This window comes from Psammomys obesus, unplaced genomic scaffold, assembly GCF_907164565.1.
Source record: "Psammomys obesus unplaced genomic scaffold, mPsaObe1.curated_primary_1811, whole genome shotgun sequence".
In the NCBI taxonomy this organism is placed as follows: Eukaryota; Metazoa; Chordata; class Mammalia; order Rodentia; family Muridae; genus Psammomys; species Psammomys obesus.
The window spans coordinates 203,493-220,798 of NW_026590598.1; the positions used below are offsets into that span (position 1 = coordinate 203,493).

At 39.4% G+C, this 17,306-nt stretch overlaps 1 protein-coding gene across 2 annotated transcripts in view; it reads right to left on the minus strand.

Annotated features, from left to right (window-relative positions):
• Grid1 (glutamate ionotropic receptor delta type subunit 1) overlaps nucleotides 1-17,306 on the minus strand; it is a 735,469-nt gene that overhangs the window by 126,642 nt on the left and 591,521 nt on the right. For both annotated transcript variants that reach the window (XM_055607998.1, XM_055607999.1), the window contains exons 9-12: nucleotides 9,179-9,280; nucleotides 7,312-7,509; nucleotides 3,076-3,400; nucleotides 1,939-2,077 (exon numbers count right to left, since the gene is read on the minus strand). In XM_055607998.1, coding sequence (XP_055463973.1) covers nucleotides 1,939-2,077; nucleotides 3,076-3,400; nucleotides 7,312-7,509; nucleotides 9,179-9,280 — 764 coding nt within the window. The remainder of the gene's footprint in view (nucleotides 1-1,938; nucleotides 2,078-3,075; nucleotides 3,401-7,311; nucleotides 7,510-9,178; nucleotides 9,281-17,306) is intronic.

The window sequence follows — 17,306 nt, forward strand, 5'->3', positions numbered from 1 at the left end:
CGTGTCAGATGAAGTAGTACATTTAATAAAATATGTAAAAATATGTAAGCAGAAAACACCCAAGGCACCCTCAAAAATCAATGGCAGCATTCAAACTGTCCAACTAGAAAAGGGAAAAAAAAAACAAATGCAGATATTTATTGACAAGGATGCGTAAGTAAATAAGCATATTAAAATATTCACTGTTGTTCAGTAGGAAAGTGCAAATTTAACCCACAATGAGACATATTAGAATGAAGAAATAAAAAGTAGAAACAGCACCAAACACCAACAGTTTCTTATAAAATTCACCATTCAATTGCCATACAACCTGGCAATCCCTCTCTTGTGTAATGCTCATGTGTAAAAGAAACCTATGCTCACACAAGAACCTACAGAAATGCTCATAGTAGCTTTATTCATAATTGCCTAGAAATGGAAGCAGCCCAGATGTCCTCCAACGGGTGGATGATTAAACAAACTGTACGACATGGAGTGCATTCATCAGCGAGATGCAATGAACTATGACCACGCCAAATCCTGGAAGAATATATGAGAAATCAGGCTGACTGAACAGCCACAGTCAAAGCACATCACTCTACTGATATAGCATGTGTAATGGATAATCTAAACAAAACCAGTCAGTTGTATCAGTATCATTACCCGATTGTGATAAAATACTACAGTTTTGCTAAATGACGCATTGGGGAAAACTAGGCTGAGCATAGGAGACCTCTCTGTGTTATTTCTTACAGCTGCATATAAATCTAAATTATCTCAGTAAAAATGTCAATTCCATAATGATACCAGATAGCAGCAAGCTGAATCTTGAATCCCCATCAAGGAATTTGAACTCTTAAAATAGGCAGTTTGTAGCAAAAGAAATAGGTTAGAATAGAACACTCAGTAGATGAGGGGGTAGAAAGAACCAATAAGTTGATGATTAATATAGTGGACTGAAACAATTAGGAAAGCAAGAACCCCACTGCAGAGTCCAGGTGAGAGGCCATCTTGGAACCACCATGCTACCCTGCTGAGTTCAGAAAGGACCCAGGCCTGCTCTCACCTCAGCACCTTCAGGTCTAATACAGATTTATTTTGTACCTTTTCTTTCATTCCGTAATTTGTACTGCATTTGAGAATCTGAGCATAATCAAGTAATTTTCAGATGTAACTCCATGACATTGAATTCATTCTTTCATTGTATAATTTTAACATTTTTCAAAAGTGAAGAAAATCATACCTGAAATTATATTTTAATTAAATAAAGAATGTTCTCTCGTGATAAAACTTATAATTTTATAAACATAAGGAAAAACAAATAATTGGCATGCTTGTGTGTGTGTGTGTGTGTGTGTGTGTGTGTGTGTGTGTGTGTGTGGTGTGTGTCCATTTACCTTGCCATGCATGGGGAGGTCAGAAGACAACTTGAGAGATTTAGATCTTTCCTTCCACATATAGGTGCCATGGATTGAATTTAGGTCATCATCCTTGGAATTTGCCATCTTTGCTAACTGTGCCACTTCCAGAGCCCAATTAACATGTTTAAAAATAATTTAAAGATTTTTGAAGATCTGAAAATATATTAGACTTGTGTTTTTAATTAATTTTAAATGAGTGTTGATAAAATTTTGATTAAATGAGTTTACTTTCTAGTTTAAAATATCTGAGGAAATTTAATTTGTTAATTTTAGTGTTGCAGTTTATTAATTTTATAATCAATGTTTAAATGTTCAGATAAATATAATTTAATTTATGCATTCATGCAATTATGACTAAAATAAAACACAGGATTGGAGTCCTTCTCACGTAAAACATCCCCTTTATCCACCTGCAGAGCTGAAGTCTGAGTTGGCCTCTGTTTTGTGTCTCCCTCTATGCCACGAGGCAGCCCCAACAAGACCGCATCCTCGCTGAAGCCTTTCAGAGCTGATGGAGAGCAGGCAGGAGCACACTTACCTTATGGGGTTGTCCATCCTGGACACTGTGAGGAAAGCAGCAAGGTTGGCTGTATAGGAGGAACACACAATGAGGGTGAAGAGCCACCAGCTGCCCATCACGATGCGCATGGCCACAGAGTTCGCAGAGGACTCACCACCTGCAAAGTGCAGAGGGATTAGCTGTAATGTCCTTAAAAACACCAATAGTGGGAAAGACCAAAGGATGATAAAAGGAAAAAATAATTAGGGTTGTAGTCTAGTGATGAAAAATTTGTCATAACACCAAGATTATAGTCTTCCAGCTAGAAGATTTTGTCTCAATGTGGCAAGAACTTTCAGGGCTGGTGCCAAATATAAGATCTTTGGCAATTTCAAATTCACATAGAGTACACTTAGGAATTCTGTAAATAATTTCTTTCTACCTGTAGGCCTCCCAGCTTTCTTTTAACCCAGAGAAATAGGATCATCCATGTCACTGTTCTTAATATTCAGCAATCACTGGATGATACATACACAGGACTTGCAGAGATCACTGCATCTACCTTTCTCTAAGAAGCTACCTCTCTGCGGTCAATTATTTCTATTCGGTCCCTTAGTGGAAGTTGAAGAAAGCTTCTCCCTCCCTATTCGCCTTCTATAACCTTGAAAAGCTTTTGCCATGATGCACACAGGGCAAAGCAGATTCACATGAAGAACTTTGCAATTTGTGATTTCCAGCAAAATTGCACAATCCTGAAACTCACCACTGAATAGAAGTGCTAGCAGGCCACTTGAAGGTAGGAGGCTTTATATTTCAGTAGCTGGGGCACTGCTTACAGATTGTTACACAGAGCTCCATTTGACAACCTCATGTGCATAGCAATCAATCTAACATGAGACGGGGAAGAAAATGCACTGAAATCCAAAGTTAATTTTATCCAAAGCAGAGACTCAGGATTGGAAGCTGAGTTCTTTGCTGCTTTATTTAATTTCTACCTGATATTGCTTAGAAACACTGAGTGCAGCTTGTTACTGGCACTGTCCTGAGATCAAATCAAAATTACATTTAAAATGACTTTTGCAATATGCACCTGAGAATTTTACCAAAAAGTGACCTTTTTTCTTTCTTTATTTCTGGCCCCCAGGGCTATACAAACAGCAGAAAACTGGAATGTACCTTGCTGGACGAAGGCTCCATAGACAATCCATATGGCACTGTGCAGCGTGGCAGAAGCAGAGGGTCGTGGCTGGGCAGCACTCTGAGCCCTTACAGCCTGTATCCGGTTCAACACGAATATGAGCACACCAACCACAGGGATGGCTGCAGCGATGCAGGCCCACACCGCAAAATCAAAGGGGGCAAAAAGGGAAAAGATGCTGATTTTCTCCTCAGGCTTCTTGATGAGGATCCCTACGGAGTAGTCCATGTATCTTTTGCTGAAGTCCACAACACTCTCCCTCTCCGGTGTGATGGTGATAGCAGAGATGGCCAAGTCTGCTCTCTGAAAGACAAAAAAAGTTCATGAGAGGTGAACTTTTTAGCTCTTGCTGATTTCCATCTGAGGTCAAGGTCTGCCTTCTGCCCATTTCAAACATCCACTTAGAGGCTAGGGAATAGAAGAAAAATCCAACACCATGTTGTCTATTACCTTCTTCATCTTACACATGTCCCTCCCTAGACCTAGAAACATGTAGACCAGCAGTTCTTAACTGTGGGTCATGACCCTTTTGGGGGATACATTATTTTTTGTAACTAGCAAAATTACAGTCATGAATTAGCAATGAAATAGTTGGGACTCACCACAACATGAAGAAATATATTAAAGGGTCACAGCATTAGGAAGGTGGAGAACCACTGTTCAAGACAATAAAATTCAGGAAAGTATTTTTACTTTCTGTGAATTACACTTGTTCATTTTCTTTTCGTTCCACTTAGAAAACTGTCTCCTGTTATTTCTGGTTGTGTTTCAGTCAAAATTTCATAACACTGAAACTTACCACTAGATAGAAGTATAATCCAAGGGACATTTGTCTACCTACTTCCTACCAAGGACACCCTTCTTCTTTCAAGGTTAATCTGCATCCTCCCTGAATGACAAAGGCACAGATACCTATTATTTCCCCAGCAATATTCTTCAGCGTTTATTACACCACATTAATTGGCTTTACTTCTAAAATACTTCAGAAGTTAAATGTCTGTACAAGTATGCTCAATCTCAAAAAAGTATTAGTCTCCATTGATTTTTTTAAACAAATTTTATTTACTAGTTTTGTGTGTATATATCTGGGGAGAGAGAGAAAGAGACAGATAGAGAAAGAGAGAGAGACAGAGATGTATAAGTTATATGTGGAGAACAGAAACAGCTTCAGATACTGGTTCTCTCTTTCTACCTTTACATGGGTTCTGGAAGTCAAACATAGGCCTTCAGACTTGAACAGCAAATATTCTTACTTTCTGAGGCATCTTGCTGCCTTTCTTGTTTTTTGTATAGACTTTGTGCTAAGGTAATATCCTCAAAGAATAGAGGAATAATAATCATAATTGTAAAAATAATATGATCAAAATAGAATAGAGGAGTCACATATTTATTTATTATATTACTCTTAACTCAAGACCTAAATACATGTTGGCTAATTCTTCTTATAGTATAACCATGTTGGGAGAGTCTCTCTTGATATGCCATATTTTAATCTAAAAATTATCTTCCAAGACTTCATTAAAACGAACTGTTGGATGGAGGTCAATAGTTGAATGCTTAGGTCAGTAAATGGGCAGTACATAGAAGAACCTATGATACTTCTTTGAACGCAAAGATGCTGAAAGATGCAGTCAGCGTCTTGACCTTGCCTCGAGGAATCTACAGAAACGGGTATGTTTTAGAATGACCAATTTAACTATAAGCTCAATAGAGGAAATGTACATAAAAGGATTTTTATAAGATTTATTATGTGAGCTTGAGGGTAAAGATACATCAAGGTCCTATGTTAAGTTCTAACAACCTAGAGAAGCAAGGGGAAAATGTTGCAGCTACCTACATCAGTGCATGTTTGGTTCTTATCCTCCTTCTCAGGAACAAAAGATGCAGAAATATCTTTTAAGGTTGTGTGAGTTTGCACTGTATTTAAGATCTAAGAAATAGGGCCCCTGAGATGGCTCAGCTGATAAAAGTGCCTGCCACTGGGTCTGACACCCTGTTCCACAGTACTCATATTAAAGAAGAAAAGAATTGAGTCCTGAAAGCTGTCCTCTGGCCTTCATATGGACTCAGTGGTGTATGCATGAATGAATAGTACATACACATAGTACACACAGTCACACACACACACACACACACACACAGAGAAAGAGAGAGAGAGACAAAGAGTAAAGTTCAAAAAAGATTTAAAGAGCTATCAAAAAGTAGGGGAGGTTAATAGCATAGGATGGATGGGGAACTCATTTATGACGTAAGATTCAGAAAAGGCACACTGAAATCAACTTAAAATACAGATCCAGGGGGCTTCTTATAACTGAGAGATATATTATTTCACTAACAATGGAGGTCCTATACTTATAAGTGTGTGTTTTAGAGGAAGTACAAATTAGTACCCAAAAAATCTCAATTTATTTCTCAAATATAGAAGGATAATTTTGAGAAGGAAACAAGGTATTAGGTATCATGAGGACAAAAAGAAGGCCCTTGAAGCCTATCTGAAGGATGCACCCAACAAAGAAAAAATGGGGGACAGTTGAGGATAGAGACCACACACATCCATACATTAATCTGGATAGACTTCTAAATTTCATGTAGAAACTTGGATGTACACATCGAGGGTAGATAATAAAAATTGAATTTGTTTTATTCAAACAAAAAAAAATCAAGGACTCAGGAAATCATATTAAATGAAGTGTACAAGGGTTTATATGGATGATCATAGAGGGTACACAGGGTGGGGAAGGCTACAGTGTCAAATGGGTACAGAAATATGTAAGAGGGATACATCTCAAATGCATGCCAAGTGGAAAGAGCCACACACCAGGTACACACATGATATTCTTCTATGTATATATGTTTCCCACTGCAACACTAGAGCAGTGTTTCTTAATCTGTGGGTCATAATCCCAACAGGGGTCACATATCAGATATCCTTCATATCAGATATTTACATTGTGATTCATAACAATGGCAAAATCACAGTTATGAAGTAGCAACAAAATAGTTTTATGGTTGGGGTGACCACAATATGAGGAACTATATTAAAGGGTTGCAGCATCAGGAAGCTTAAGAACCACTGCTATAGAGGAAGCAAGACAACTAAGGCATAAGAGTAAGAATGGAATGAACTATAACTCTGTATGAGTGACCACAGTGGGATAATGGAAGTGCTCTGACAATAGAGTAGAATAGTACTTGTACAAACTCTATACAATTACTAAATATCATTGAATCTAAGATTTAAGCTGGATAATTTTTATGGTACCCATATTCTACTACAATAAAGTTTCTTTTACCAAAAACGAAATAATAATAGAAAGAAAAAAAAAAAGAAAGAAAGAAACATGGCCAAGTAAAAGGCCTAGTGTCTCCCTACATAGGCTTAGAAAGCAGGATTCTGTGTTTCAAAAGAAAAACTTCCACCCACCTCCCAAAAAAAGTAACCAGAAGGACAACAGGTTGTGGTCATGAAAGAAGCGTAGAGGGTGGCCAGCAATATGCTAATAAAATACATAGGAATTGTTACACTAAGCGTGACTGGAGGTGAATGAAACAAGGCACGGTGAATCCACAGCAAGATCAAGAGTTGCCAATGTTGGTCAATATTAGAGAGAGTGACCACTGTAGGCAACTGTGGGCAAATGACCTAGAGGCCATGATAAAACAGGAACAAGAGTGTGAGATGATGACTCATCTCCATGCTGTAAGTTTCAGTGAGGATGTTGTCTTCAGATAGGAGGAAGAGTAACAGTGTGAAATGTAAAAAAAATGTGGGGATGCCACACCTTCAAGACACAACATGGCCAACACATGAATATGTCCACTCACATTTTACACACTCCAATTTGTATGAGTACACATTACACTTGTAGTCTGTGAGACACTGAAGAGTGAGCACCAACAGAACTCCTTGAGTTGCTGAAGGAGTTTCCCAGTTCAATCCAAATATGAAAGTGTTTTATTGAAGGGTGAATCACAGAGAAGGTTTATTAGAGTGGGTATGCTCCAAAGCGATGAGTAACGGACAAGAAGGAAAACATCGGGGTTGTGATGGTCTGAGAAAATAAAAGAACAGAATCAGGCACAGTATGGAGGATGGAGAGGGAAAGGGTGCCCAGTACAGTCCCAAGGACTGAACTATATAATGAGCCAAATTTAGGTATCTCTTAGAGAAATACTGAAATGCCTTTCTTTGTGGCCCTGATCCTGAAACTTACCTTGCTAATGAGCTCCCCAATCATCCCGTTCCAGGAGGTGTTGTGGAGCTGGTGGCCATACCTGCCATCAGGGGCCTGGTAGATCTCATATTTGAATCCCAGAGCCTTAGCCAGAGCATCCAACACATCTATGGAGAACCCTTTGTAACGCTTGGGCTGTCCAAGGATGTTCTCAGCCACCATCACAAAAGGCTCTTCCTGCAGAAAATAGAATGAATGTTCTTCAACCCAACAGGTTAACTGACATTTATTTCCAGGATACTGGTACAGAGACCAATCTGATGAATTGTAACATTATAGTGTTAGTATTAGGGCTTGGGGCATAGCTCAGTGTTAAAGCAAATATTTAGCATCTATAAGGCTCTAGGTTCTATCCCCAGTGTAGATCATAATGTTATTAACAGCAACAACAATAGTGGAATGTTGATATTTACCTAGTTCCTATCCAAAGGCTGAACTCCTCTGCCCTTTTCTAAAAGCACTTTATGGACTGTCAAGGTACAGTGCACAGGAGCAATGCTCCAGCCAGCAGGTCAGCATGGGGCAGTGCGGATTTAATTGTCCTGTGTATATCTCTAGCCTCTGTCCTAACACCCAGAACCCACAATTAAATGGTATATTTTTTTTCTTTCCTATAGAATCCATACTGACATAATACTCTGCCCTTAGGATAGACAATTTTTTCTAGGGGAGCCACATAGACTCCTAACACTTTTTCTGTAGAATAATGCATGGCCATAAGCTATGTGATATTAGATGGAGAGAAGAAAGCATTTCATCTATCAGGTTGTACTAGAAAATAAATGTCCTTTGACTAGCCAGAGTTACACCATAAGTCAAAGGATTAAATCCCTAGATTGTGAGTCCACGACCATGCTGAATTCATACCTACAGACTCTATGCTATATGTCCTGGAGGTAGGTGACCATCTAGAGAACATTTCAGCCATCCATCGCCATCATTTTTTTCTTGTGTGAAATTGAACATGAAGGTGCTAAGGGCAAAGAGCCCCAGGAAATACATCTAATGAAAATACTTTACTTAAAAAAACAAAACAAATCAGGATGTAAGGCTCATTCATGGTATACATATAGAGAATGCAGAAATGTTACAGGTAAAGGTTTGTGAGTTTCTTGGAAGGGAGGAAAGAGTTGACTTATATTTGGCATACCCCAGCATGAGAAAATTTTAAGCTTTTCTAAAAGGAAAAATGAATAAACTAAAAAGGAATCTGAATATCACAATTGTAAAAGTCTATGATTCTAGGAAAAATATGTTGAAATAGTATAACTAATGAACATTTATTCATTGCACATTTATTATCACTTTTGTCCTCAGCAGTACTGGAGAATGTCCCCCTACCCAAGATTCATTCTGGGGAGTCTAGATATCCACACTGTTCTCCTAAAGAGCAGTAGTAGGTCAAGATCCAGGCAGCATTGCTAAAATCCATTAGGAGCCCAGCAGCAGTGAGATGAGCAGTGACGTGGGATCTACAGTATACCCTGGAGATCCCAAAAGCCCTCGGGAGACTCCTTCATCTCATTCTCCTTGGGTTACTCACATCATTATTATTCGAATGAGAGGATTGCTGGGAACTCAGTTGCTCCTCAACCCTGCCTTAATTAGGAAGTGTTACCATCCCCCCTCAATCCCGCATTACACAGAGAGACCTCACTGTCCTCTCCTCTGCCCTGCACTAACCAGAGAGATCTTAATACCCCCCTCCTCAACACTGTATTAACCAGAGACACTGTATTAACCAGAGAGACCTCAAAATTTCCCCTCAACCCCGCCTTAACCAGAAAGTAGCCTCTGACTCAGAGAACTGTAACATGAAGTTCCCAGGACATCCCCATGATCCTACCAAGACAGTCACCACTTTGAGAGTCAGTCCTTGGAGGCGGCTGCCCATGGGCCTTTCCTGCAGACTGCCATTCAAGCCTTTCTCCGAGTCCCATGTCGCCAGCTGTGGAGGAAGAAAAGAGTCTGTTATATACCTTAGGGGCATCTTCTAAGCTAGAATCTTAAATCAGGCAGGGAGACAACAGCAGCCTGGGTTCTTAAAGACCCAAGGGCATCTCAAAACCATAAAGAGGAGAGAGAGATAACATCAGGCAAAATGTTTCACTTCCTCCATCATCTCACCTAGAGCCCTAGAGTTCCAAAATCCCTAAAATAAAATAAACTTGTAAGATTTTGCCTCTGGAATGAATGTTTATGCCTCGCTTTATTCTGTCCTCCATGAAAGTGATGTAACCATGTCTCCCACAATGTTCCCTCTTCCCCAAATATGTCTTTAACTTTCCCTCTGGTGGTACCACAATGGGTTAAATTGAGGAAGAATAATAATTCAATTAAAAAAGACACAAGGATACAGCTTATCAAGCATCCTCGGGCCTATGATATCCAGGGCTAAATGCTTTCTGCCTATTTTTGCTGTAGTACAAGAGCTATAACTTTTAGTGATGTGTAGTTAGAAGCTATTAGCCAAATACATGTGCTTGGTATCTGCTAATATCTTTATGAGGCTTTAAGCTGTATCCAATAGTCTGATGTATTTTCTAAAGATATGAAGAGAACTCTGGCTTTGGAACAACAGAGAAGACACGGGTGTTCAAGAGTCACTTTTCCTTCTGGCAGGGCTGCCAGGTCTCAGTAACAATGACCAAACCCTTGTGTTGTCAAATGATTCCCAAGTATTAATTGCAGAGATAAAACATACAACATATATAGATAATAGAGCCTTTTTGAGCCAACTAAATCAGAATCTTGATGTCTGGTCATGGGGAATAGTAATATATCTTGAGCCACTAGCCTAACTACATATTAGGCTCCTTTTCAGTGTGTGTGGGGGGGAGTACTTTTTTGAACATGCTGACACCGTCCTCCATCTATGGAGATTCTGATTTAATTGGCTGGTAGTGGACAAAATATGGATACATTAGTTCTCTTGGTGATTCTATCAATCAGGCAGGATTGTGAGCCACCGCTATAAATTAAATTGGTAGCTCTCAAACTACAGATATGTGCAAGTCACACACACATGCTGATGAGATTATTCATGTCTAACAAGCTCCCAGGTGCTGCTGTTGTTCCACTGACTACCATATAGCAAGGGGTTAATGGATCAAACAGCTCTAGGCAGTGCATACTCTTCATTAGGGAAGAAGCACAAGATACCTGATTAACTCCAGATGTATTCCTCAGGACATGTGCCACTGAGGCCCTAAAGGAGCTGTCAAAGCTAAACTTAGGATATGTCCTCTCTCCCAGCATTCCCTGGAGGTCTAACTCTCAGCCCTAAGAAGCCACAGTTCTAGACGTTGAAGAAACATTTCACCAGAGAGATAATATAGCTCTAAGAGCTAAAACAAAATCGTCTAAATGAGATTATAGAATCCCACATCCAGCCTAAAAGAAGCCTGGTGTTTCTTATTGTCGCTTTGGACCCACCATCTACAATAGCCATGCCATCTTAAGTAACAGGATGTTTTCCAGTAGAGAATAAATAATTTAATTTAGAACATGATCATATATTCTACAGAGCACCATACCACCACTAATTAATTGATAGCACACTGGAGTGAAGAGCAATTTGAGATTCCCCAACTTTCTAATCAAAGCCATCAAGGACATTAATGGTACCATTTTCTGAAAACTGAAACAAAGAGAAAGAAATAATGTGGCCATTCCCCACTGTGGTTCCAAGAAATAACTTCCAGACTCAGTGGATTCATGAAGCTTATTAAAAATGAAGGCCAGGGCTGAGGACATGGCTCAGCAGTTAAGAGCACTGGCTGTTCTTGAGGAGGACCTAGGTTCAGTTCCCAGAACCCACAAGGCTGTTCACAACTGCCTATAACTATAGTTCCAGGAGATTCGATGTCCTCATCAGGGCCTCACAAGTATTGAGAACACGTAGAACACTTACACCCATGTAGACAAGTACATCAAATAAAAATGAATACAATCTTTAAAAAATAAAATGGTTATCAAAGACAAAAGGAAACACTCAGTCAAGGTTTCCTGCTTCCTTTGTGTGCTACAGAAATGGATCTAAAGGCCAGGTATAGATGTGCATTTGGCTGTTTGCATCTGCCTCCTCGTAATTGTTTAGCTCATTCTAGAGCTGCTGATCCCTGAGCCATACTTCTGGGTGTGGGTGGTATTTGGAGGTGTCCATAGCTACAGTAACTCAGAGTTATGATGAAGGCAAGATTGACATAAATGATGTACCAACTGGAAATCCCATCCTATGTTGTGGTTGGATTTCCACAGCTGCTGCCAAGCATCCATGGCACAGGGAAGGGGAAATCTTAACGCTTTGATACAGTGGCTTGAGCGAGCACCTGGGACAGTGCTCTTCCTAGCCTTCATCATCCAGGCTGATTTGTATTGAGATTATACTTGGGCATGAGAACTGAGAACAAAGGCAAAAGGGAACCTGGAATAAACCCCTTGCCTGCTTAGGTTTTAGTTCACTTGCAACAAGAGCTCTGCCTTTCAGTGCTTCTCCATGCATGCTTTGTTGCTACCCACTACTAAGCTCTCGGCCACACTACTCTGTCCCTGACCATTGCAACAGTTTCCTCACCACTCTCACTCCTAACAATTTTCTACTCCATCCTCTGTGTGCTGGAATATACCTTCAACATAAGCTAACAATGCCTGGAAAGATGGCTCAGCGGTTAAGAGCACTTACTGGTTTTGCAAGCAACCCAGGTTTCCAGAACTCACATGGCAGTCACAACCATCCTTAACTCCAGTTCCAGGTGATCCAATGTCCTCTTTCAGCTTTCCTGGGCGCCAAGCATGCATGTGATGCATAGACATTCATGCAGGCAAAATATTTATATGCATAAAATACATCTTTTTCAAAACAAATAAGTCAAAACACAAAGTATGAAGTATGTAAATTATTATTTTCAATAAATTCTCATTTCCTCACAAACTAATTCCAAATATTTATTTAGTCTGATCCAAAAGAACAGCTTTTCCAACCAAAGATCCACTCAGACTTTTAGTTCAGCCAGTTTTCATAGCCATGTATTCCCTAACCCAGAAATCTTACTCATTCCCATGCTTATCATGTGCCCTCCTAAACCTTATGTTCAATTTTTTCTGCCCGGGATGTTATTACTCTCTTTCTGGTCTGATAAATTATGACTCATTAAAAAAAATACTTTCACTCTACAGTAGTTTTAGAATAACAGAAAAGTGGTAGAGGTTTCACTGATCATTCCCAACACCCATCTCCCCTGATACTGTGATACAAACATACCATGCATTATTTTCATACATTAGTATGTCACATTCATCATAGCTAATTAATGTTTCTTATAGCCTCTAGGATTTACGCAAAGCTATACTACACATGGTCTCTAGAGCCATATACTCAGAATCAGTCTCTGGGGTAGTTGTGGGGTCTGATTTCCTGCTCTATTCTCTGGGACCATACACTGCAGCTGGCCTTGATCATGCCTAACATTTGGATCCAACCTTGTCTCAGACACCACTGTGATCTCCTCTCTATGACCAACTGCTGTAACAGCTGCAGAGTTAAAGAAGATGCGGGCTTGAAGTTGGGATTAGCAGGTTTTATGAATGAGCCATGTATTGTAGCTGTTCTCACCATTTAGCTGGATGACCTCAGAGTACTTGAGACACAAAATGACCTCAATAAATATTTGTTCAATATATTCATCCAGATTCCATTTTCTTATTTATAAAGTAGAGTGTATTTCTATTTCCTGCCTGCCAAGTTAAGAGGCTGTTAAATGGAATAAAATAATTTTGAAATAACCTATCATAAAACAGCTTAATTAAGAATCACAAATAGGTTATAAACAATTTGTACTATATAACCTGAAGTAGTGTTGATACAAATGGAACAAAGATTGTTAAGATGTGTGTGATATGTATTGCGTACAGGCAGAGTAACAGCAAACAGCCATTATTACCTGCTTTATGCTCATCTTCATTTAATAGGATTTTCATTACTTTAACAGGAAAGAAAGGGAATTTTTAGATAAACAATAACTAATGTAATGACTAAACAAAATTCCATAATATGTTCTCTTATGACTGACTGGGAATGGAAAGTCAAAGGTACATCTAGAATATTATCTGTCATTAAGTTAGGCCATTCTAAGACAAGTAACCAAATAAATTCATGTTCTCACTGCAAAGAACTATGGGGAGGGGTCTCTCATCTCTTAGAGGAGGCATGCTTGAGCTCTGTCTTATGTGCTAAGACTCCAAGCTAGAGTAGGGCCCCATAACCTTGATGGGTCTAGAGACAGAAAAGTACCCGCAGGTTAGGCCCAGATTCATGAAGACAGAAAATCTTTCTCTATTAAGAAAACAGGATGACATCAAACATTTTTGTTAATATTTAGTCAAATCTAATGGAAGAACATTTAAATCAAAGTGGTCATCATACAAAAAATGAAAATAAAAAGCCTTCTAAGCCTGTTATCATCCTTATCTTTGGTTCTGAAAGTGCTTGGGACTTAAAGGTTTTTTTGTTTCCTTTTAATGCCAACCCTCTCTCTTTGGCCTTTAGGCATTCTATAGCCTGCAAAGAAAGAAGAACTACTTCAAAGTGAAACACAACTTCTGTCTTTCAAACACATCAAAGTGAAACCATGTTCCAGGATTCAGGATTCTTCATGTTGGGCAAGAAAGCTTATTATTCTCTCAGATGAGGCCACAGCCAGTGCCCGCGGCTGAGACTATTTGCACAAAGCTATGTGTTCTCGTCCAAAACTTAAGACCAGAGTCGGGGCTTTCCGAGAGAGGCAATGTATCAAAAGTCCCTGTCCACAAGACCAGGGCAGATCAAGATAGTTCCAATGAGAGAATCCAATGGGATTTCAAACAATTCCCAAGCTTGCAGCCAGTCAGCATAGGAGGGAACCGTGCCGCACTTTCACCTTAATGGTACATGGTGCTCCCTGATCAGAATGCAAGGGAAATGTCTCAGTCAGTAAGAGCCAAATGAGGCTGATAGACATGATAAACGGGAAGTCAGAGAAGCCTTTTACTTGAAGAAGCCCTGACACTTAGTCACACAGCTCTAGACCATTTCATTTGTGCCTAAGTACATCAGCTGTATTTTGTAGACAGGATTTTGTTTGTGGGATCAATGAATTGATGGCCATAGACACCCACTTTTGACAGCTGACCTGTCAAGATCAGTGCCTGAAAAACTAATTTCTAGCACTGTTAAACAAAACAAGTACTGCTGCTAGTTGATAAGAGATGCATTTTCATTCACTGTGGAGATCTGTGCGACCCAGACCAGAAACAAGGATGGAGCCAGGGTTATGGAAGTTATTGCTTGAAAGGAGATCTATGGGCTCCAAATCTGATTATGACAAACAACTGTTCTAGAGATCAGCCAATTGCAGAATAAATTTCACAAGCCACTGGTCTCAGAAAAATGTATTTCCTGAGTCAACTGGGGTGCTCTTCATGCTGGTGTTTCTAAGTTGTAAGATGTAAGGATTTAGAACTTTGTGGCCCTGTTCTTAGTAAATGCATGGCTATTAACCCTAAGCTGAACAAGCTTCTTTTGGAAGATTGGACTTTATGATCTATCGCGTCATTGCAGAGGTAACTTAAAGTGTCATTCTCTGTTCATGCGGAGGCGGGGGTTGAAAATGGAGGCAATCTGACTACTTTATAGCCTCAGAGACCAGCTTTATAGTCTTGCTCATTTCTAGAGACTGAGTAAGAAAGTAGGAAGGGAGGGAGAGAGGACAGAGGTAGCAGGGGAGCCCACGGAAAGAAAGGAAAAATGGAGGAAAGGGAAGAAGGAACGTTTATTCACTTAACCCCAAATTCCATGTTTCATAATGTCCAATACCATAAGAGATCAATGACTTCTGCTGTCAACTGCTGCCACTGCACCTGATAGGAAAGTCTCAAGAGAAAATTAGAAGGGAAACTCTTTTTATAACCTGCCATCTGTATGGAAGTACCAGAGCTAAGGTCCCATGTGAACTCTATCCTTAACAACCAATATTGCCATGAGCAGAGTACTATAGATGGCATCAGGTGGAACAGGGGCTTCAGTGATGATGGTGACAGTGTGTTCGTTTATCATGTCACTGGAAGGGACTTCTTGAAATAATATGCCTTCTGTTATTTTCATTCCTCTGCCCATTTTTACTGGAAAACAAATGGGCTCAGTATATGTTTCAAAGCATAATAGCCTTGGATGGAAAACAAGATGAAGAAGAACCTATTATCTTGAGTAAGCTTGAATTGGACATTTAGCCAGCAGTGATTTCAGAAAATTGATTACAAGTCCTTTATTTTTTAGAATGGGGTTCCAGAGATTGAATCAAAGAACTCACACATGCTAAGAAGCCACTCCACCCATGAGCTACTTTCTCAGCCATTTGCCTATTACAACTCATAAACAAAGCCAAATGCAAGAAAGACTTGCTTAGAAAAAAGACAACATCTGAGAAGCAAAGCGTTAGCATCTGAGAACAAAATGCTAATATCTGTGGCCAAGATTCTTAAAGTACTGTCTAATTGGAGGATTCATGTGGGGAAATGCTAGCATGTGAGTGCCACTAAGACTGGGTGTCGACTCTCAGTGGCAATTTAGTCTTAAATTGCAGATGTCACTCAGCGTCATGTTCATTAAGCTACCCCTGAGAAGGGGGTAGGTAAGCTCATTATGCTCCCAGATATACTATAGGACAGTAACTCATTCCGACAGAGGAGAAATGAGAGACTATCTCAACCAAGGCCATTTGCACAGGGAACTGAGCACTTGGTGAAAGTTATGGGTTTTTTTTAAAGCCAGTCCCAGCATAACCTGACTGCCTTTTTAGAGGCCAAAACTGTCAGAAACAGAAATGGGAGTAAAGAGGATAACTGTGACATATAGAAGATTCATGACAAACCTTCAACAAAAGAGAAATAAAAATATTGTCCCATGTTGCTAGAGAGGAAAATGAGAAAACCTGGCAACAGCACAATTACCAGGACAATAGTCTCAGGCAACAGGCACACCAGGGCTTTAGCCTCTGTGACTTCAAATCTGAGGAAACCAAGAGCTCACTGGAATGAAAAGACTGACAGAACCAAAGGTGCAATCACTAAAGTCTTTCTGTCAAACTTCTCCCTCCCCTAGAGTTCTGTTTTGTTCCCTTCCTGTTTCACGACTGACAACCACCTCTGCATGTGTGTATTATATTATTATACACATAAATTATATATGCATATGTAGAATGTATATTTTAACCAAAATATAGAATCTTATGAGAAAAAATATTCTAGTTCTTTCTGAGCTGAAGTCATTTCATATGAATTTCCAGCTCCATTTATTTTCTTAAAATTATCATGATTTCATTTTTCTTTATGGCTAAATAAAATTCCATTTTTACCACATATCCTGTTATTCACTTATTTCTTTATCTTTGTATGTGCACACACATGTATGCATGTGAACGCCACATGTCAACATTGGTGGGTGTGTTACTAGGTCATTCTCGGCCTTATGTTTGAAGCCAGTGTCTGTGTGAACATAAAGATAGCCATCAAGGATCCTCCTGCCCCTGACTCACTGGTTCTGTTGAAATGTGTGCTGCCCTACCTGGCATTTTACATGAGTTCTGGGGATCCTCTCAGGTCCTCAGGCTGGTACAGCAAACACCTTCTTGACTAAGCTATCTGAATACTCTGAATTCTGTTGACTCATCTACTGATGGCCATCTAGACCATTTCCTACCTAACTTGAATAATGCAGCAGTAAACATAGATGTCTACCTATTTCTATGATAGGACTTAGGGTCATTGAGTACATATCCAGGCGTGGTGTCACTTGGTTATGTGGTATTTATTTATTTATTTATTTATTTATTTATTTATTTATTTATTCATTCATTCATTCATTCATAGGCTCTCCCATACTGGTTTATCTATCTATCTATCTATCTATCTATCTATCTATCTATCTATCTATCTATCTA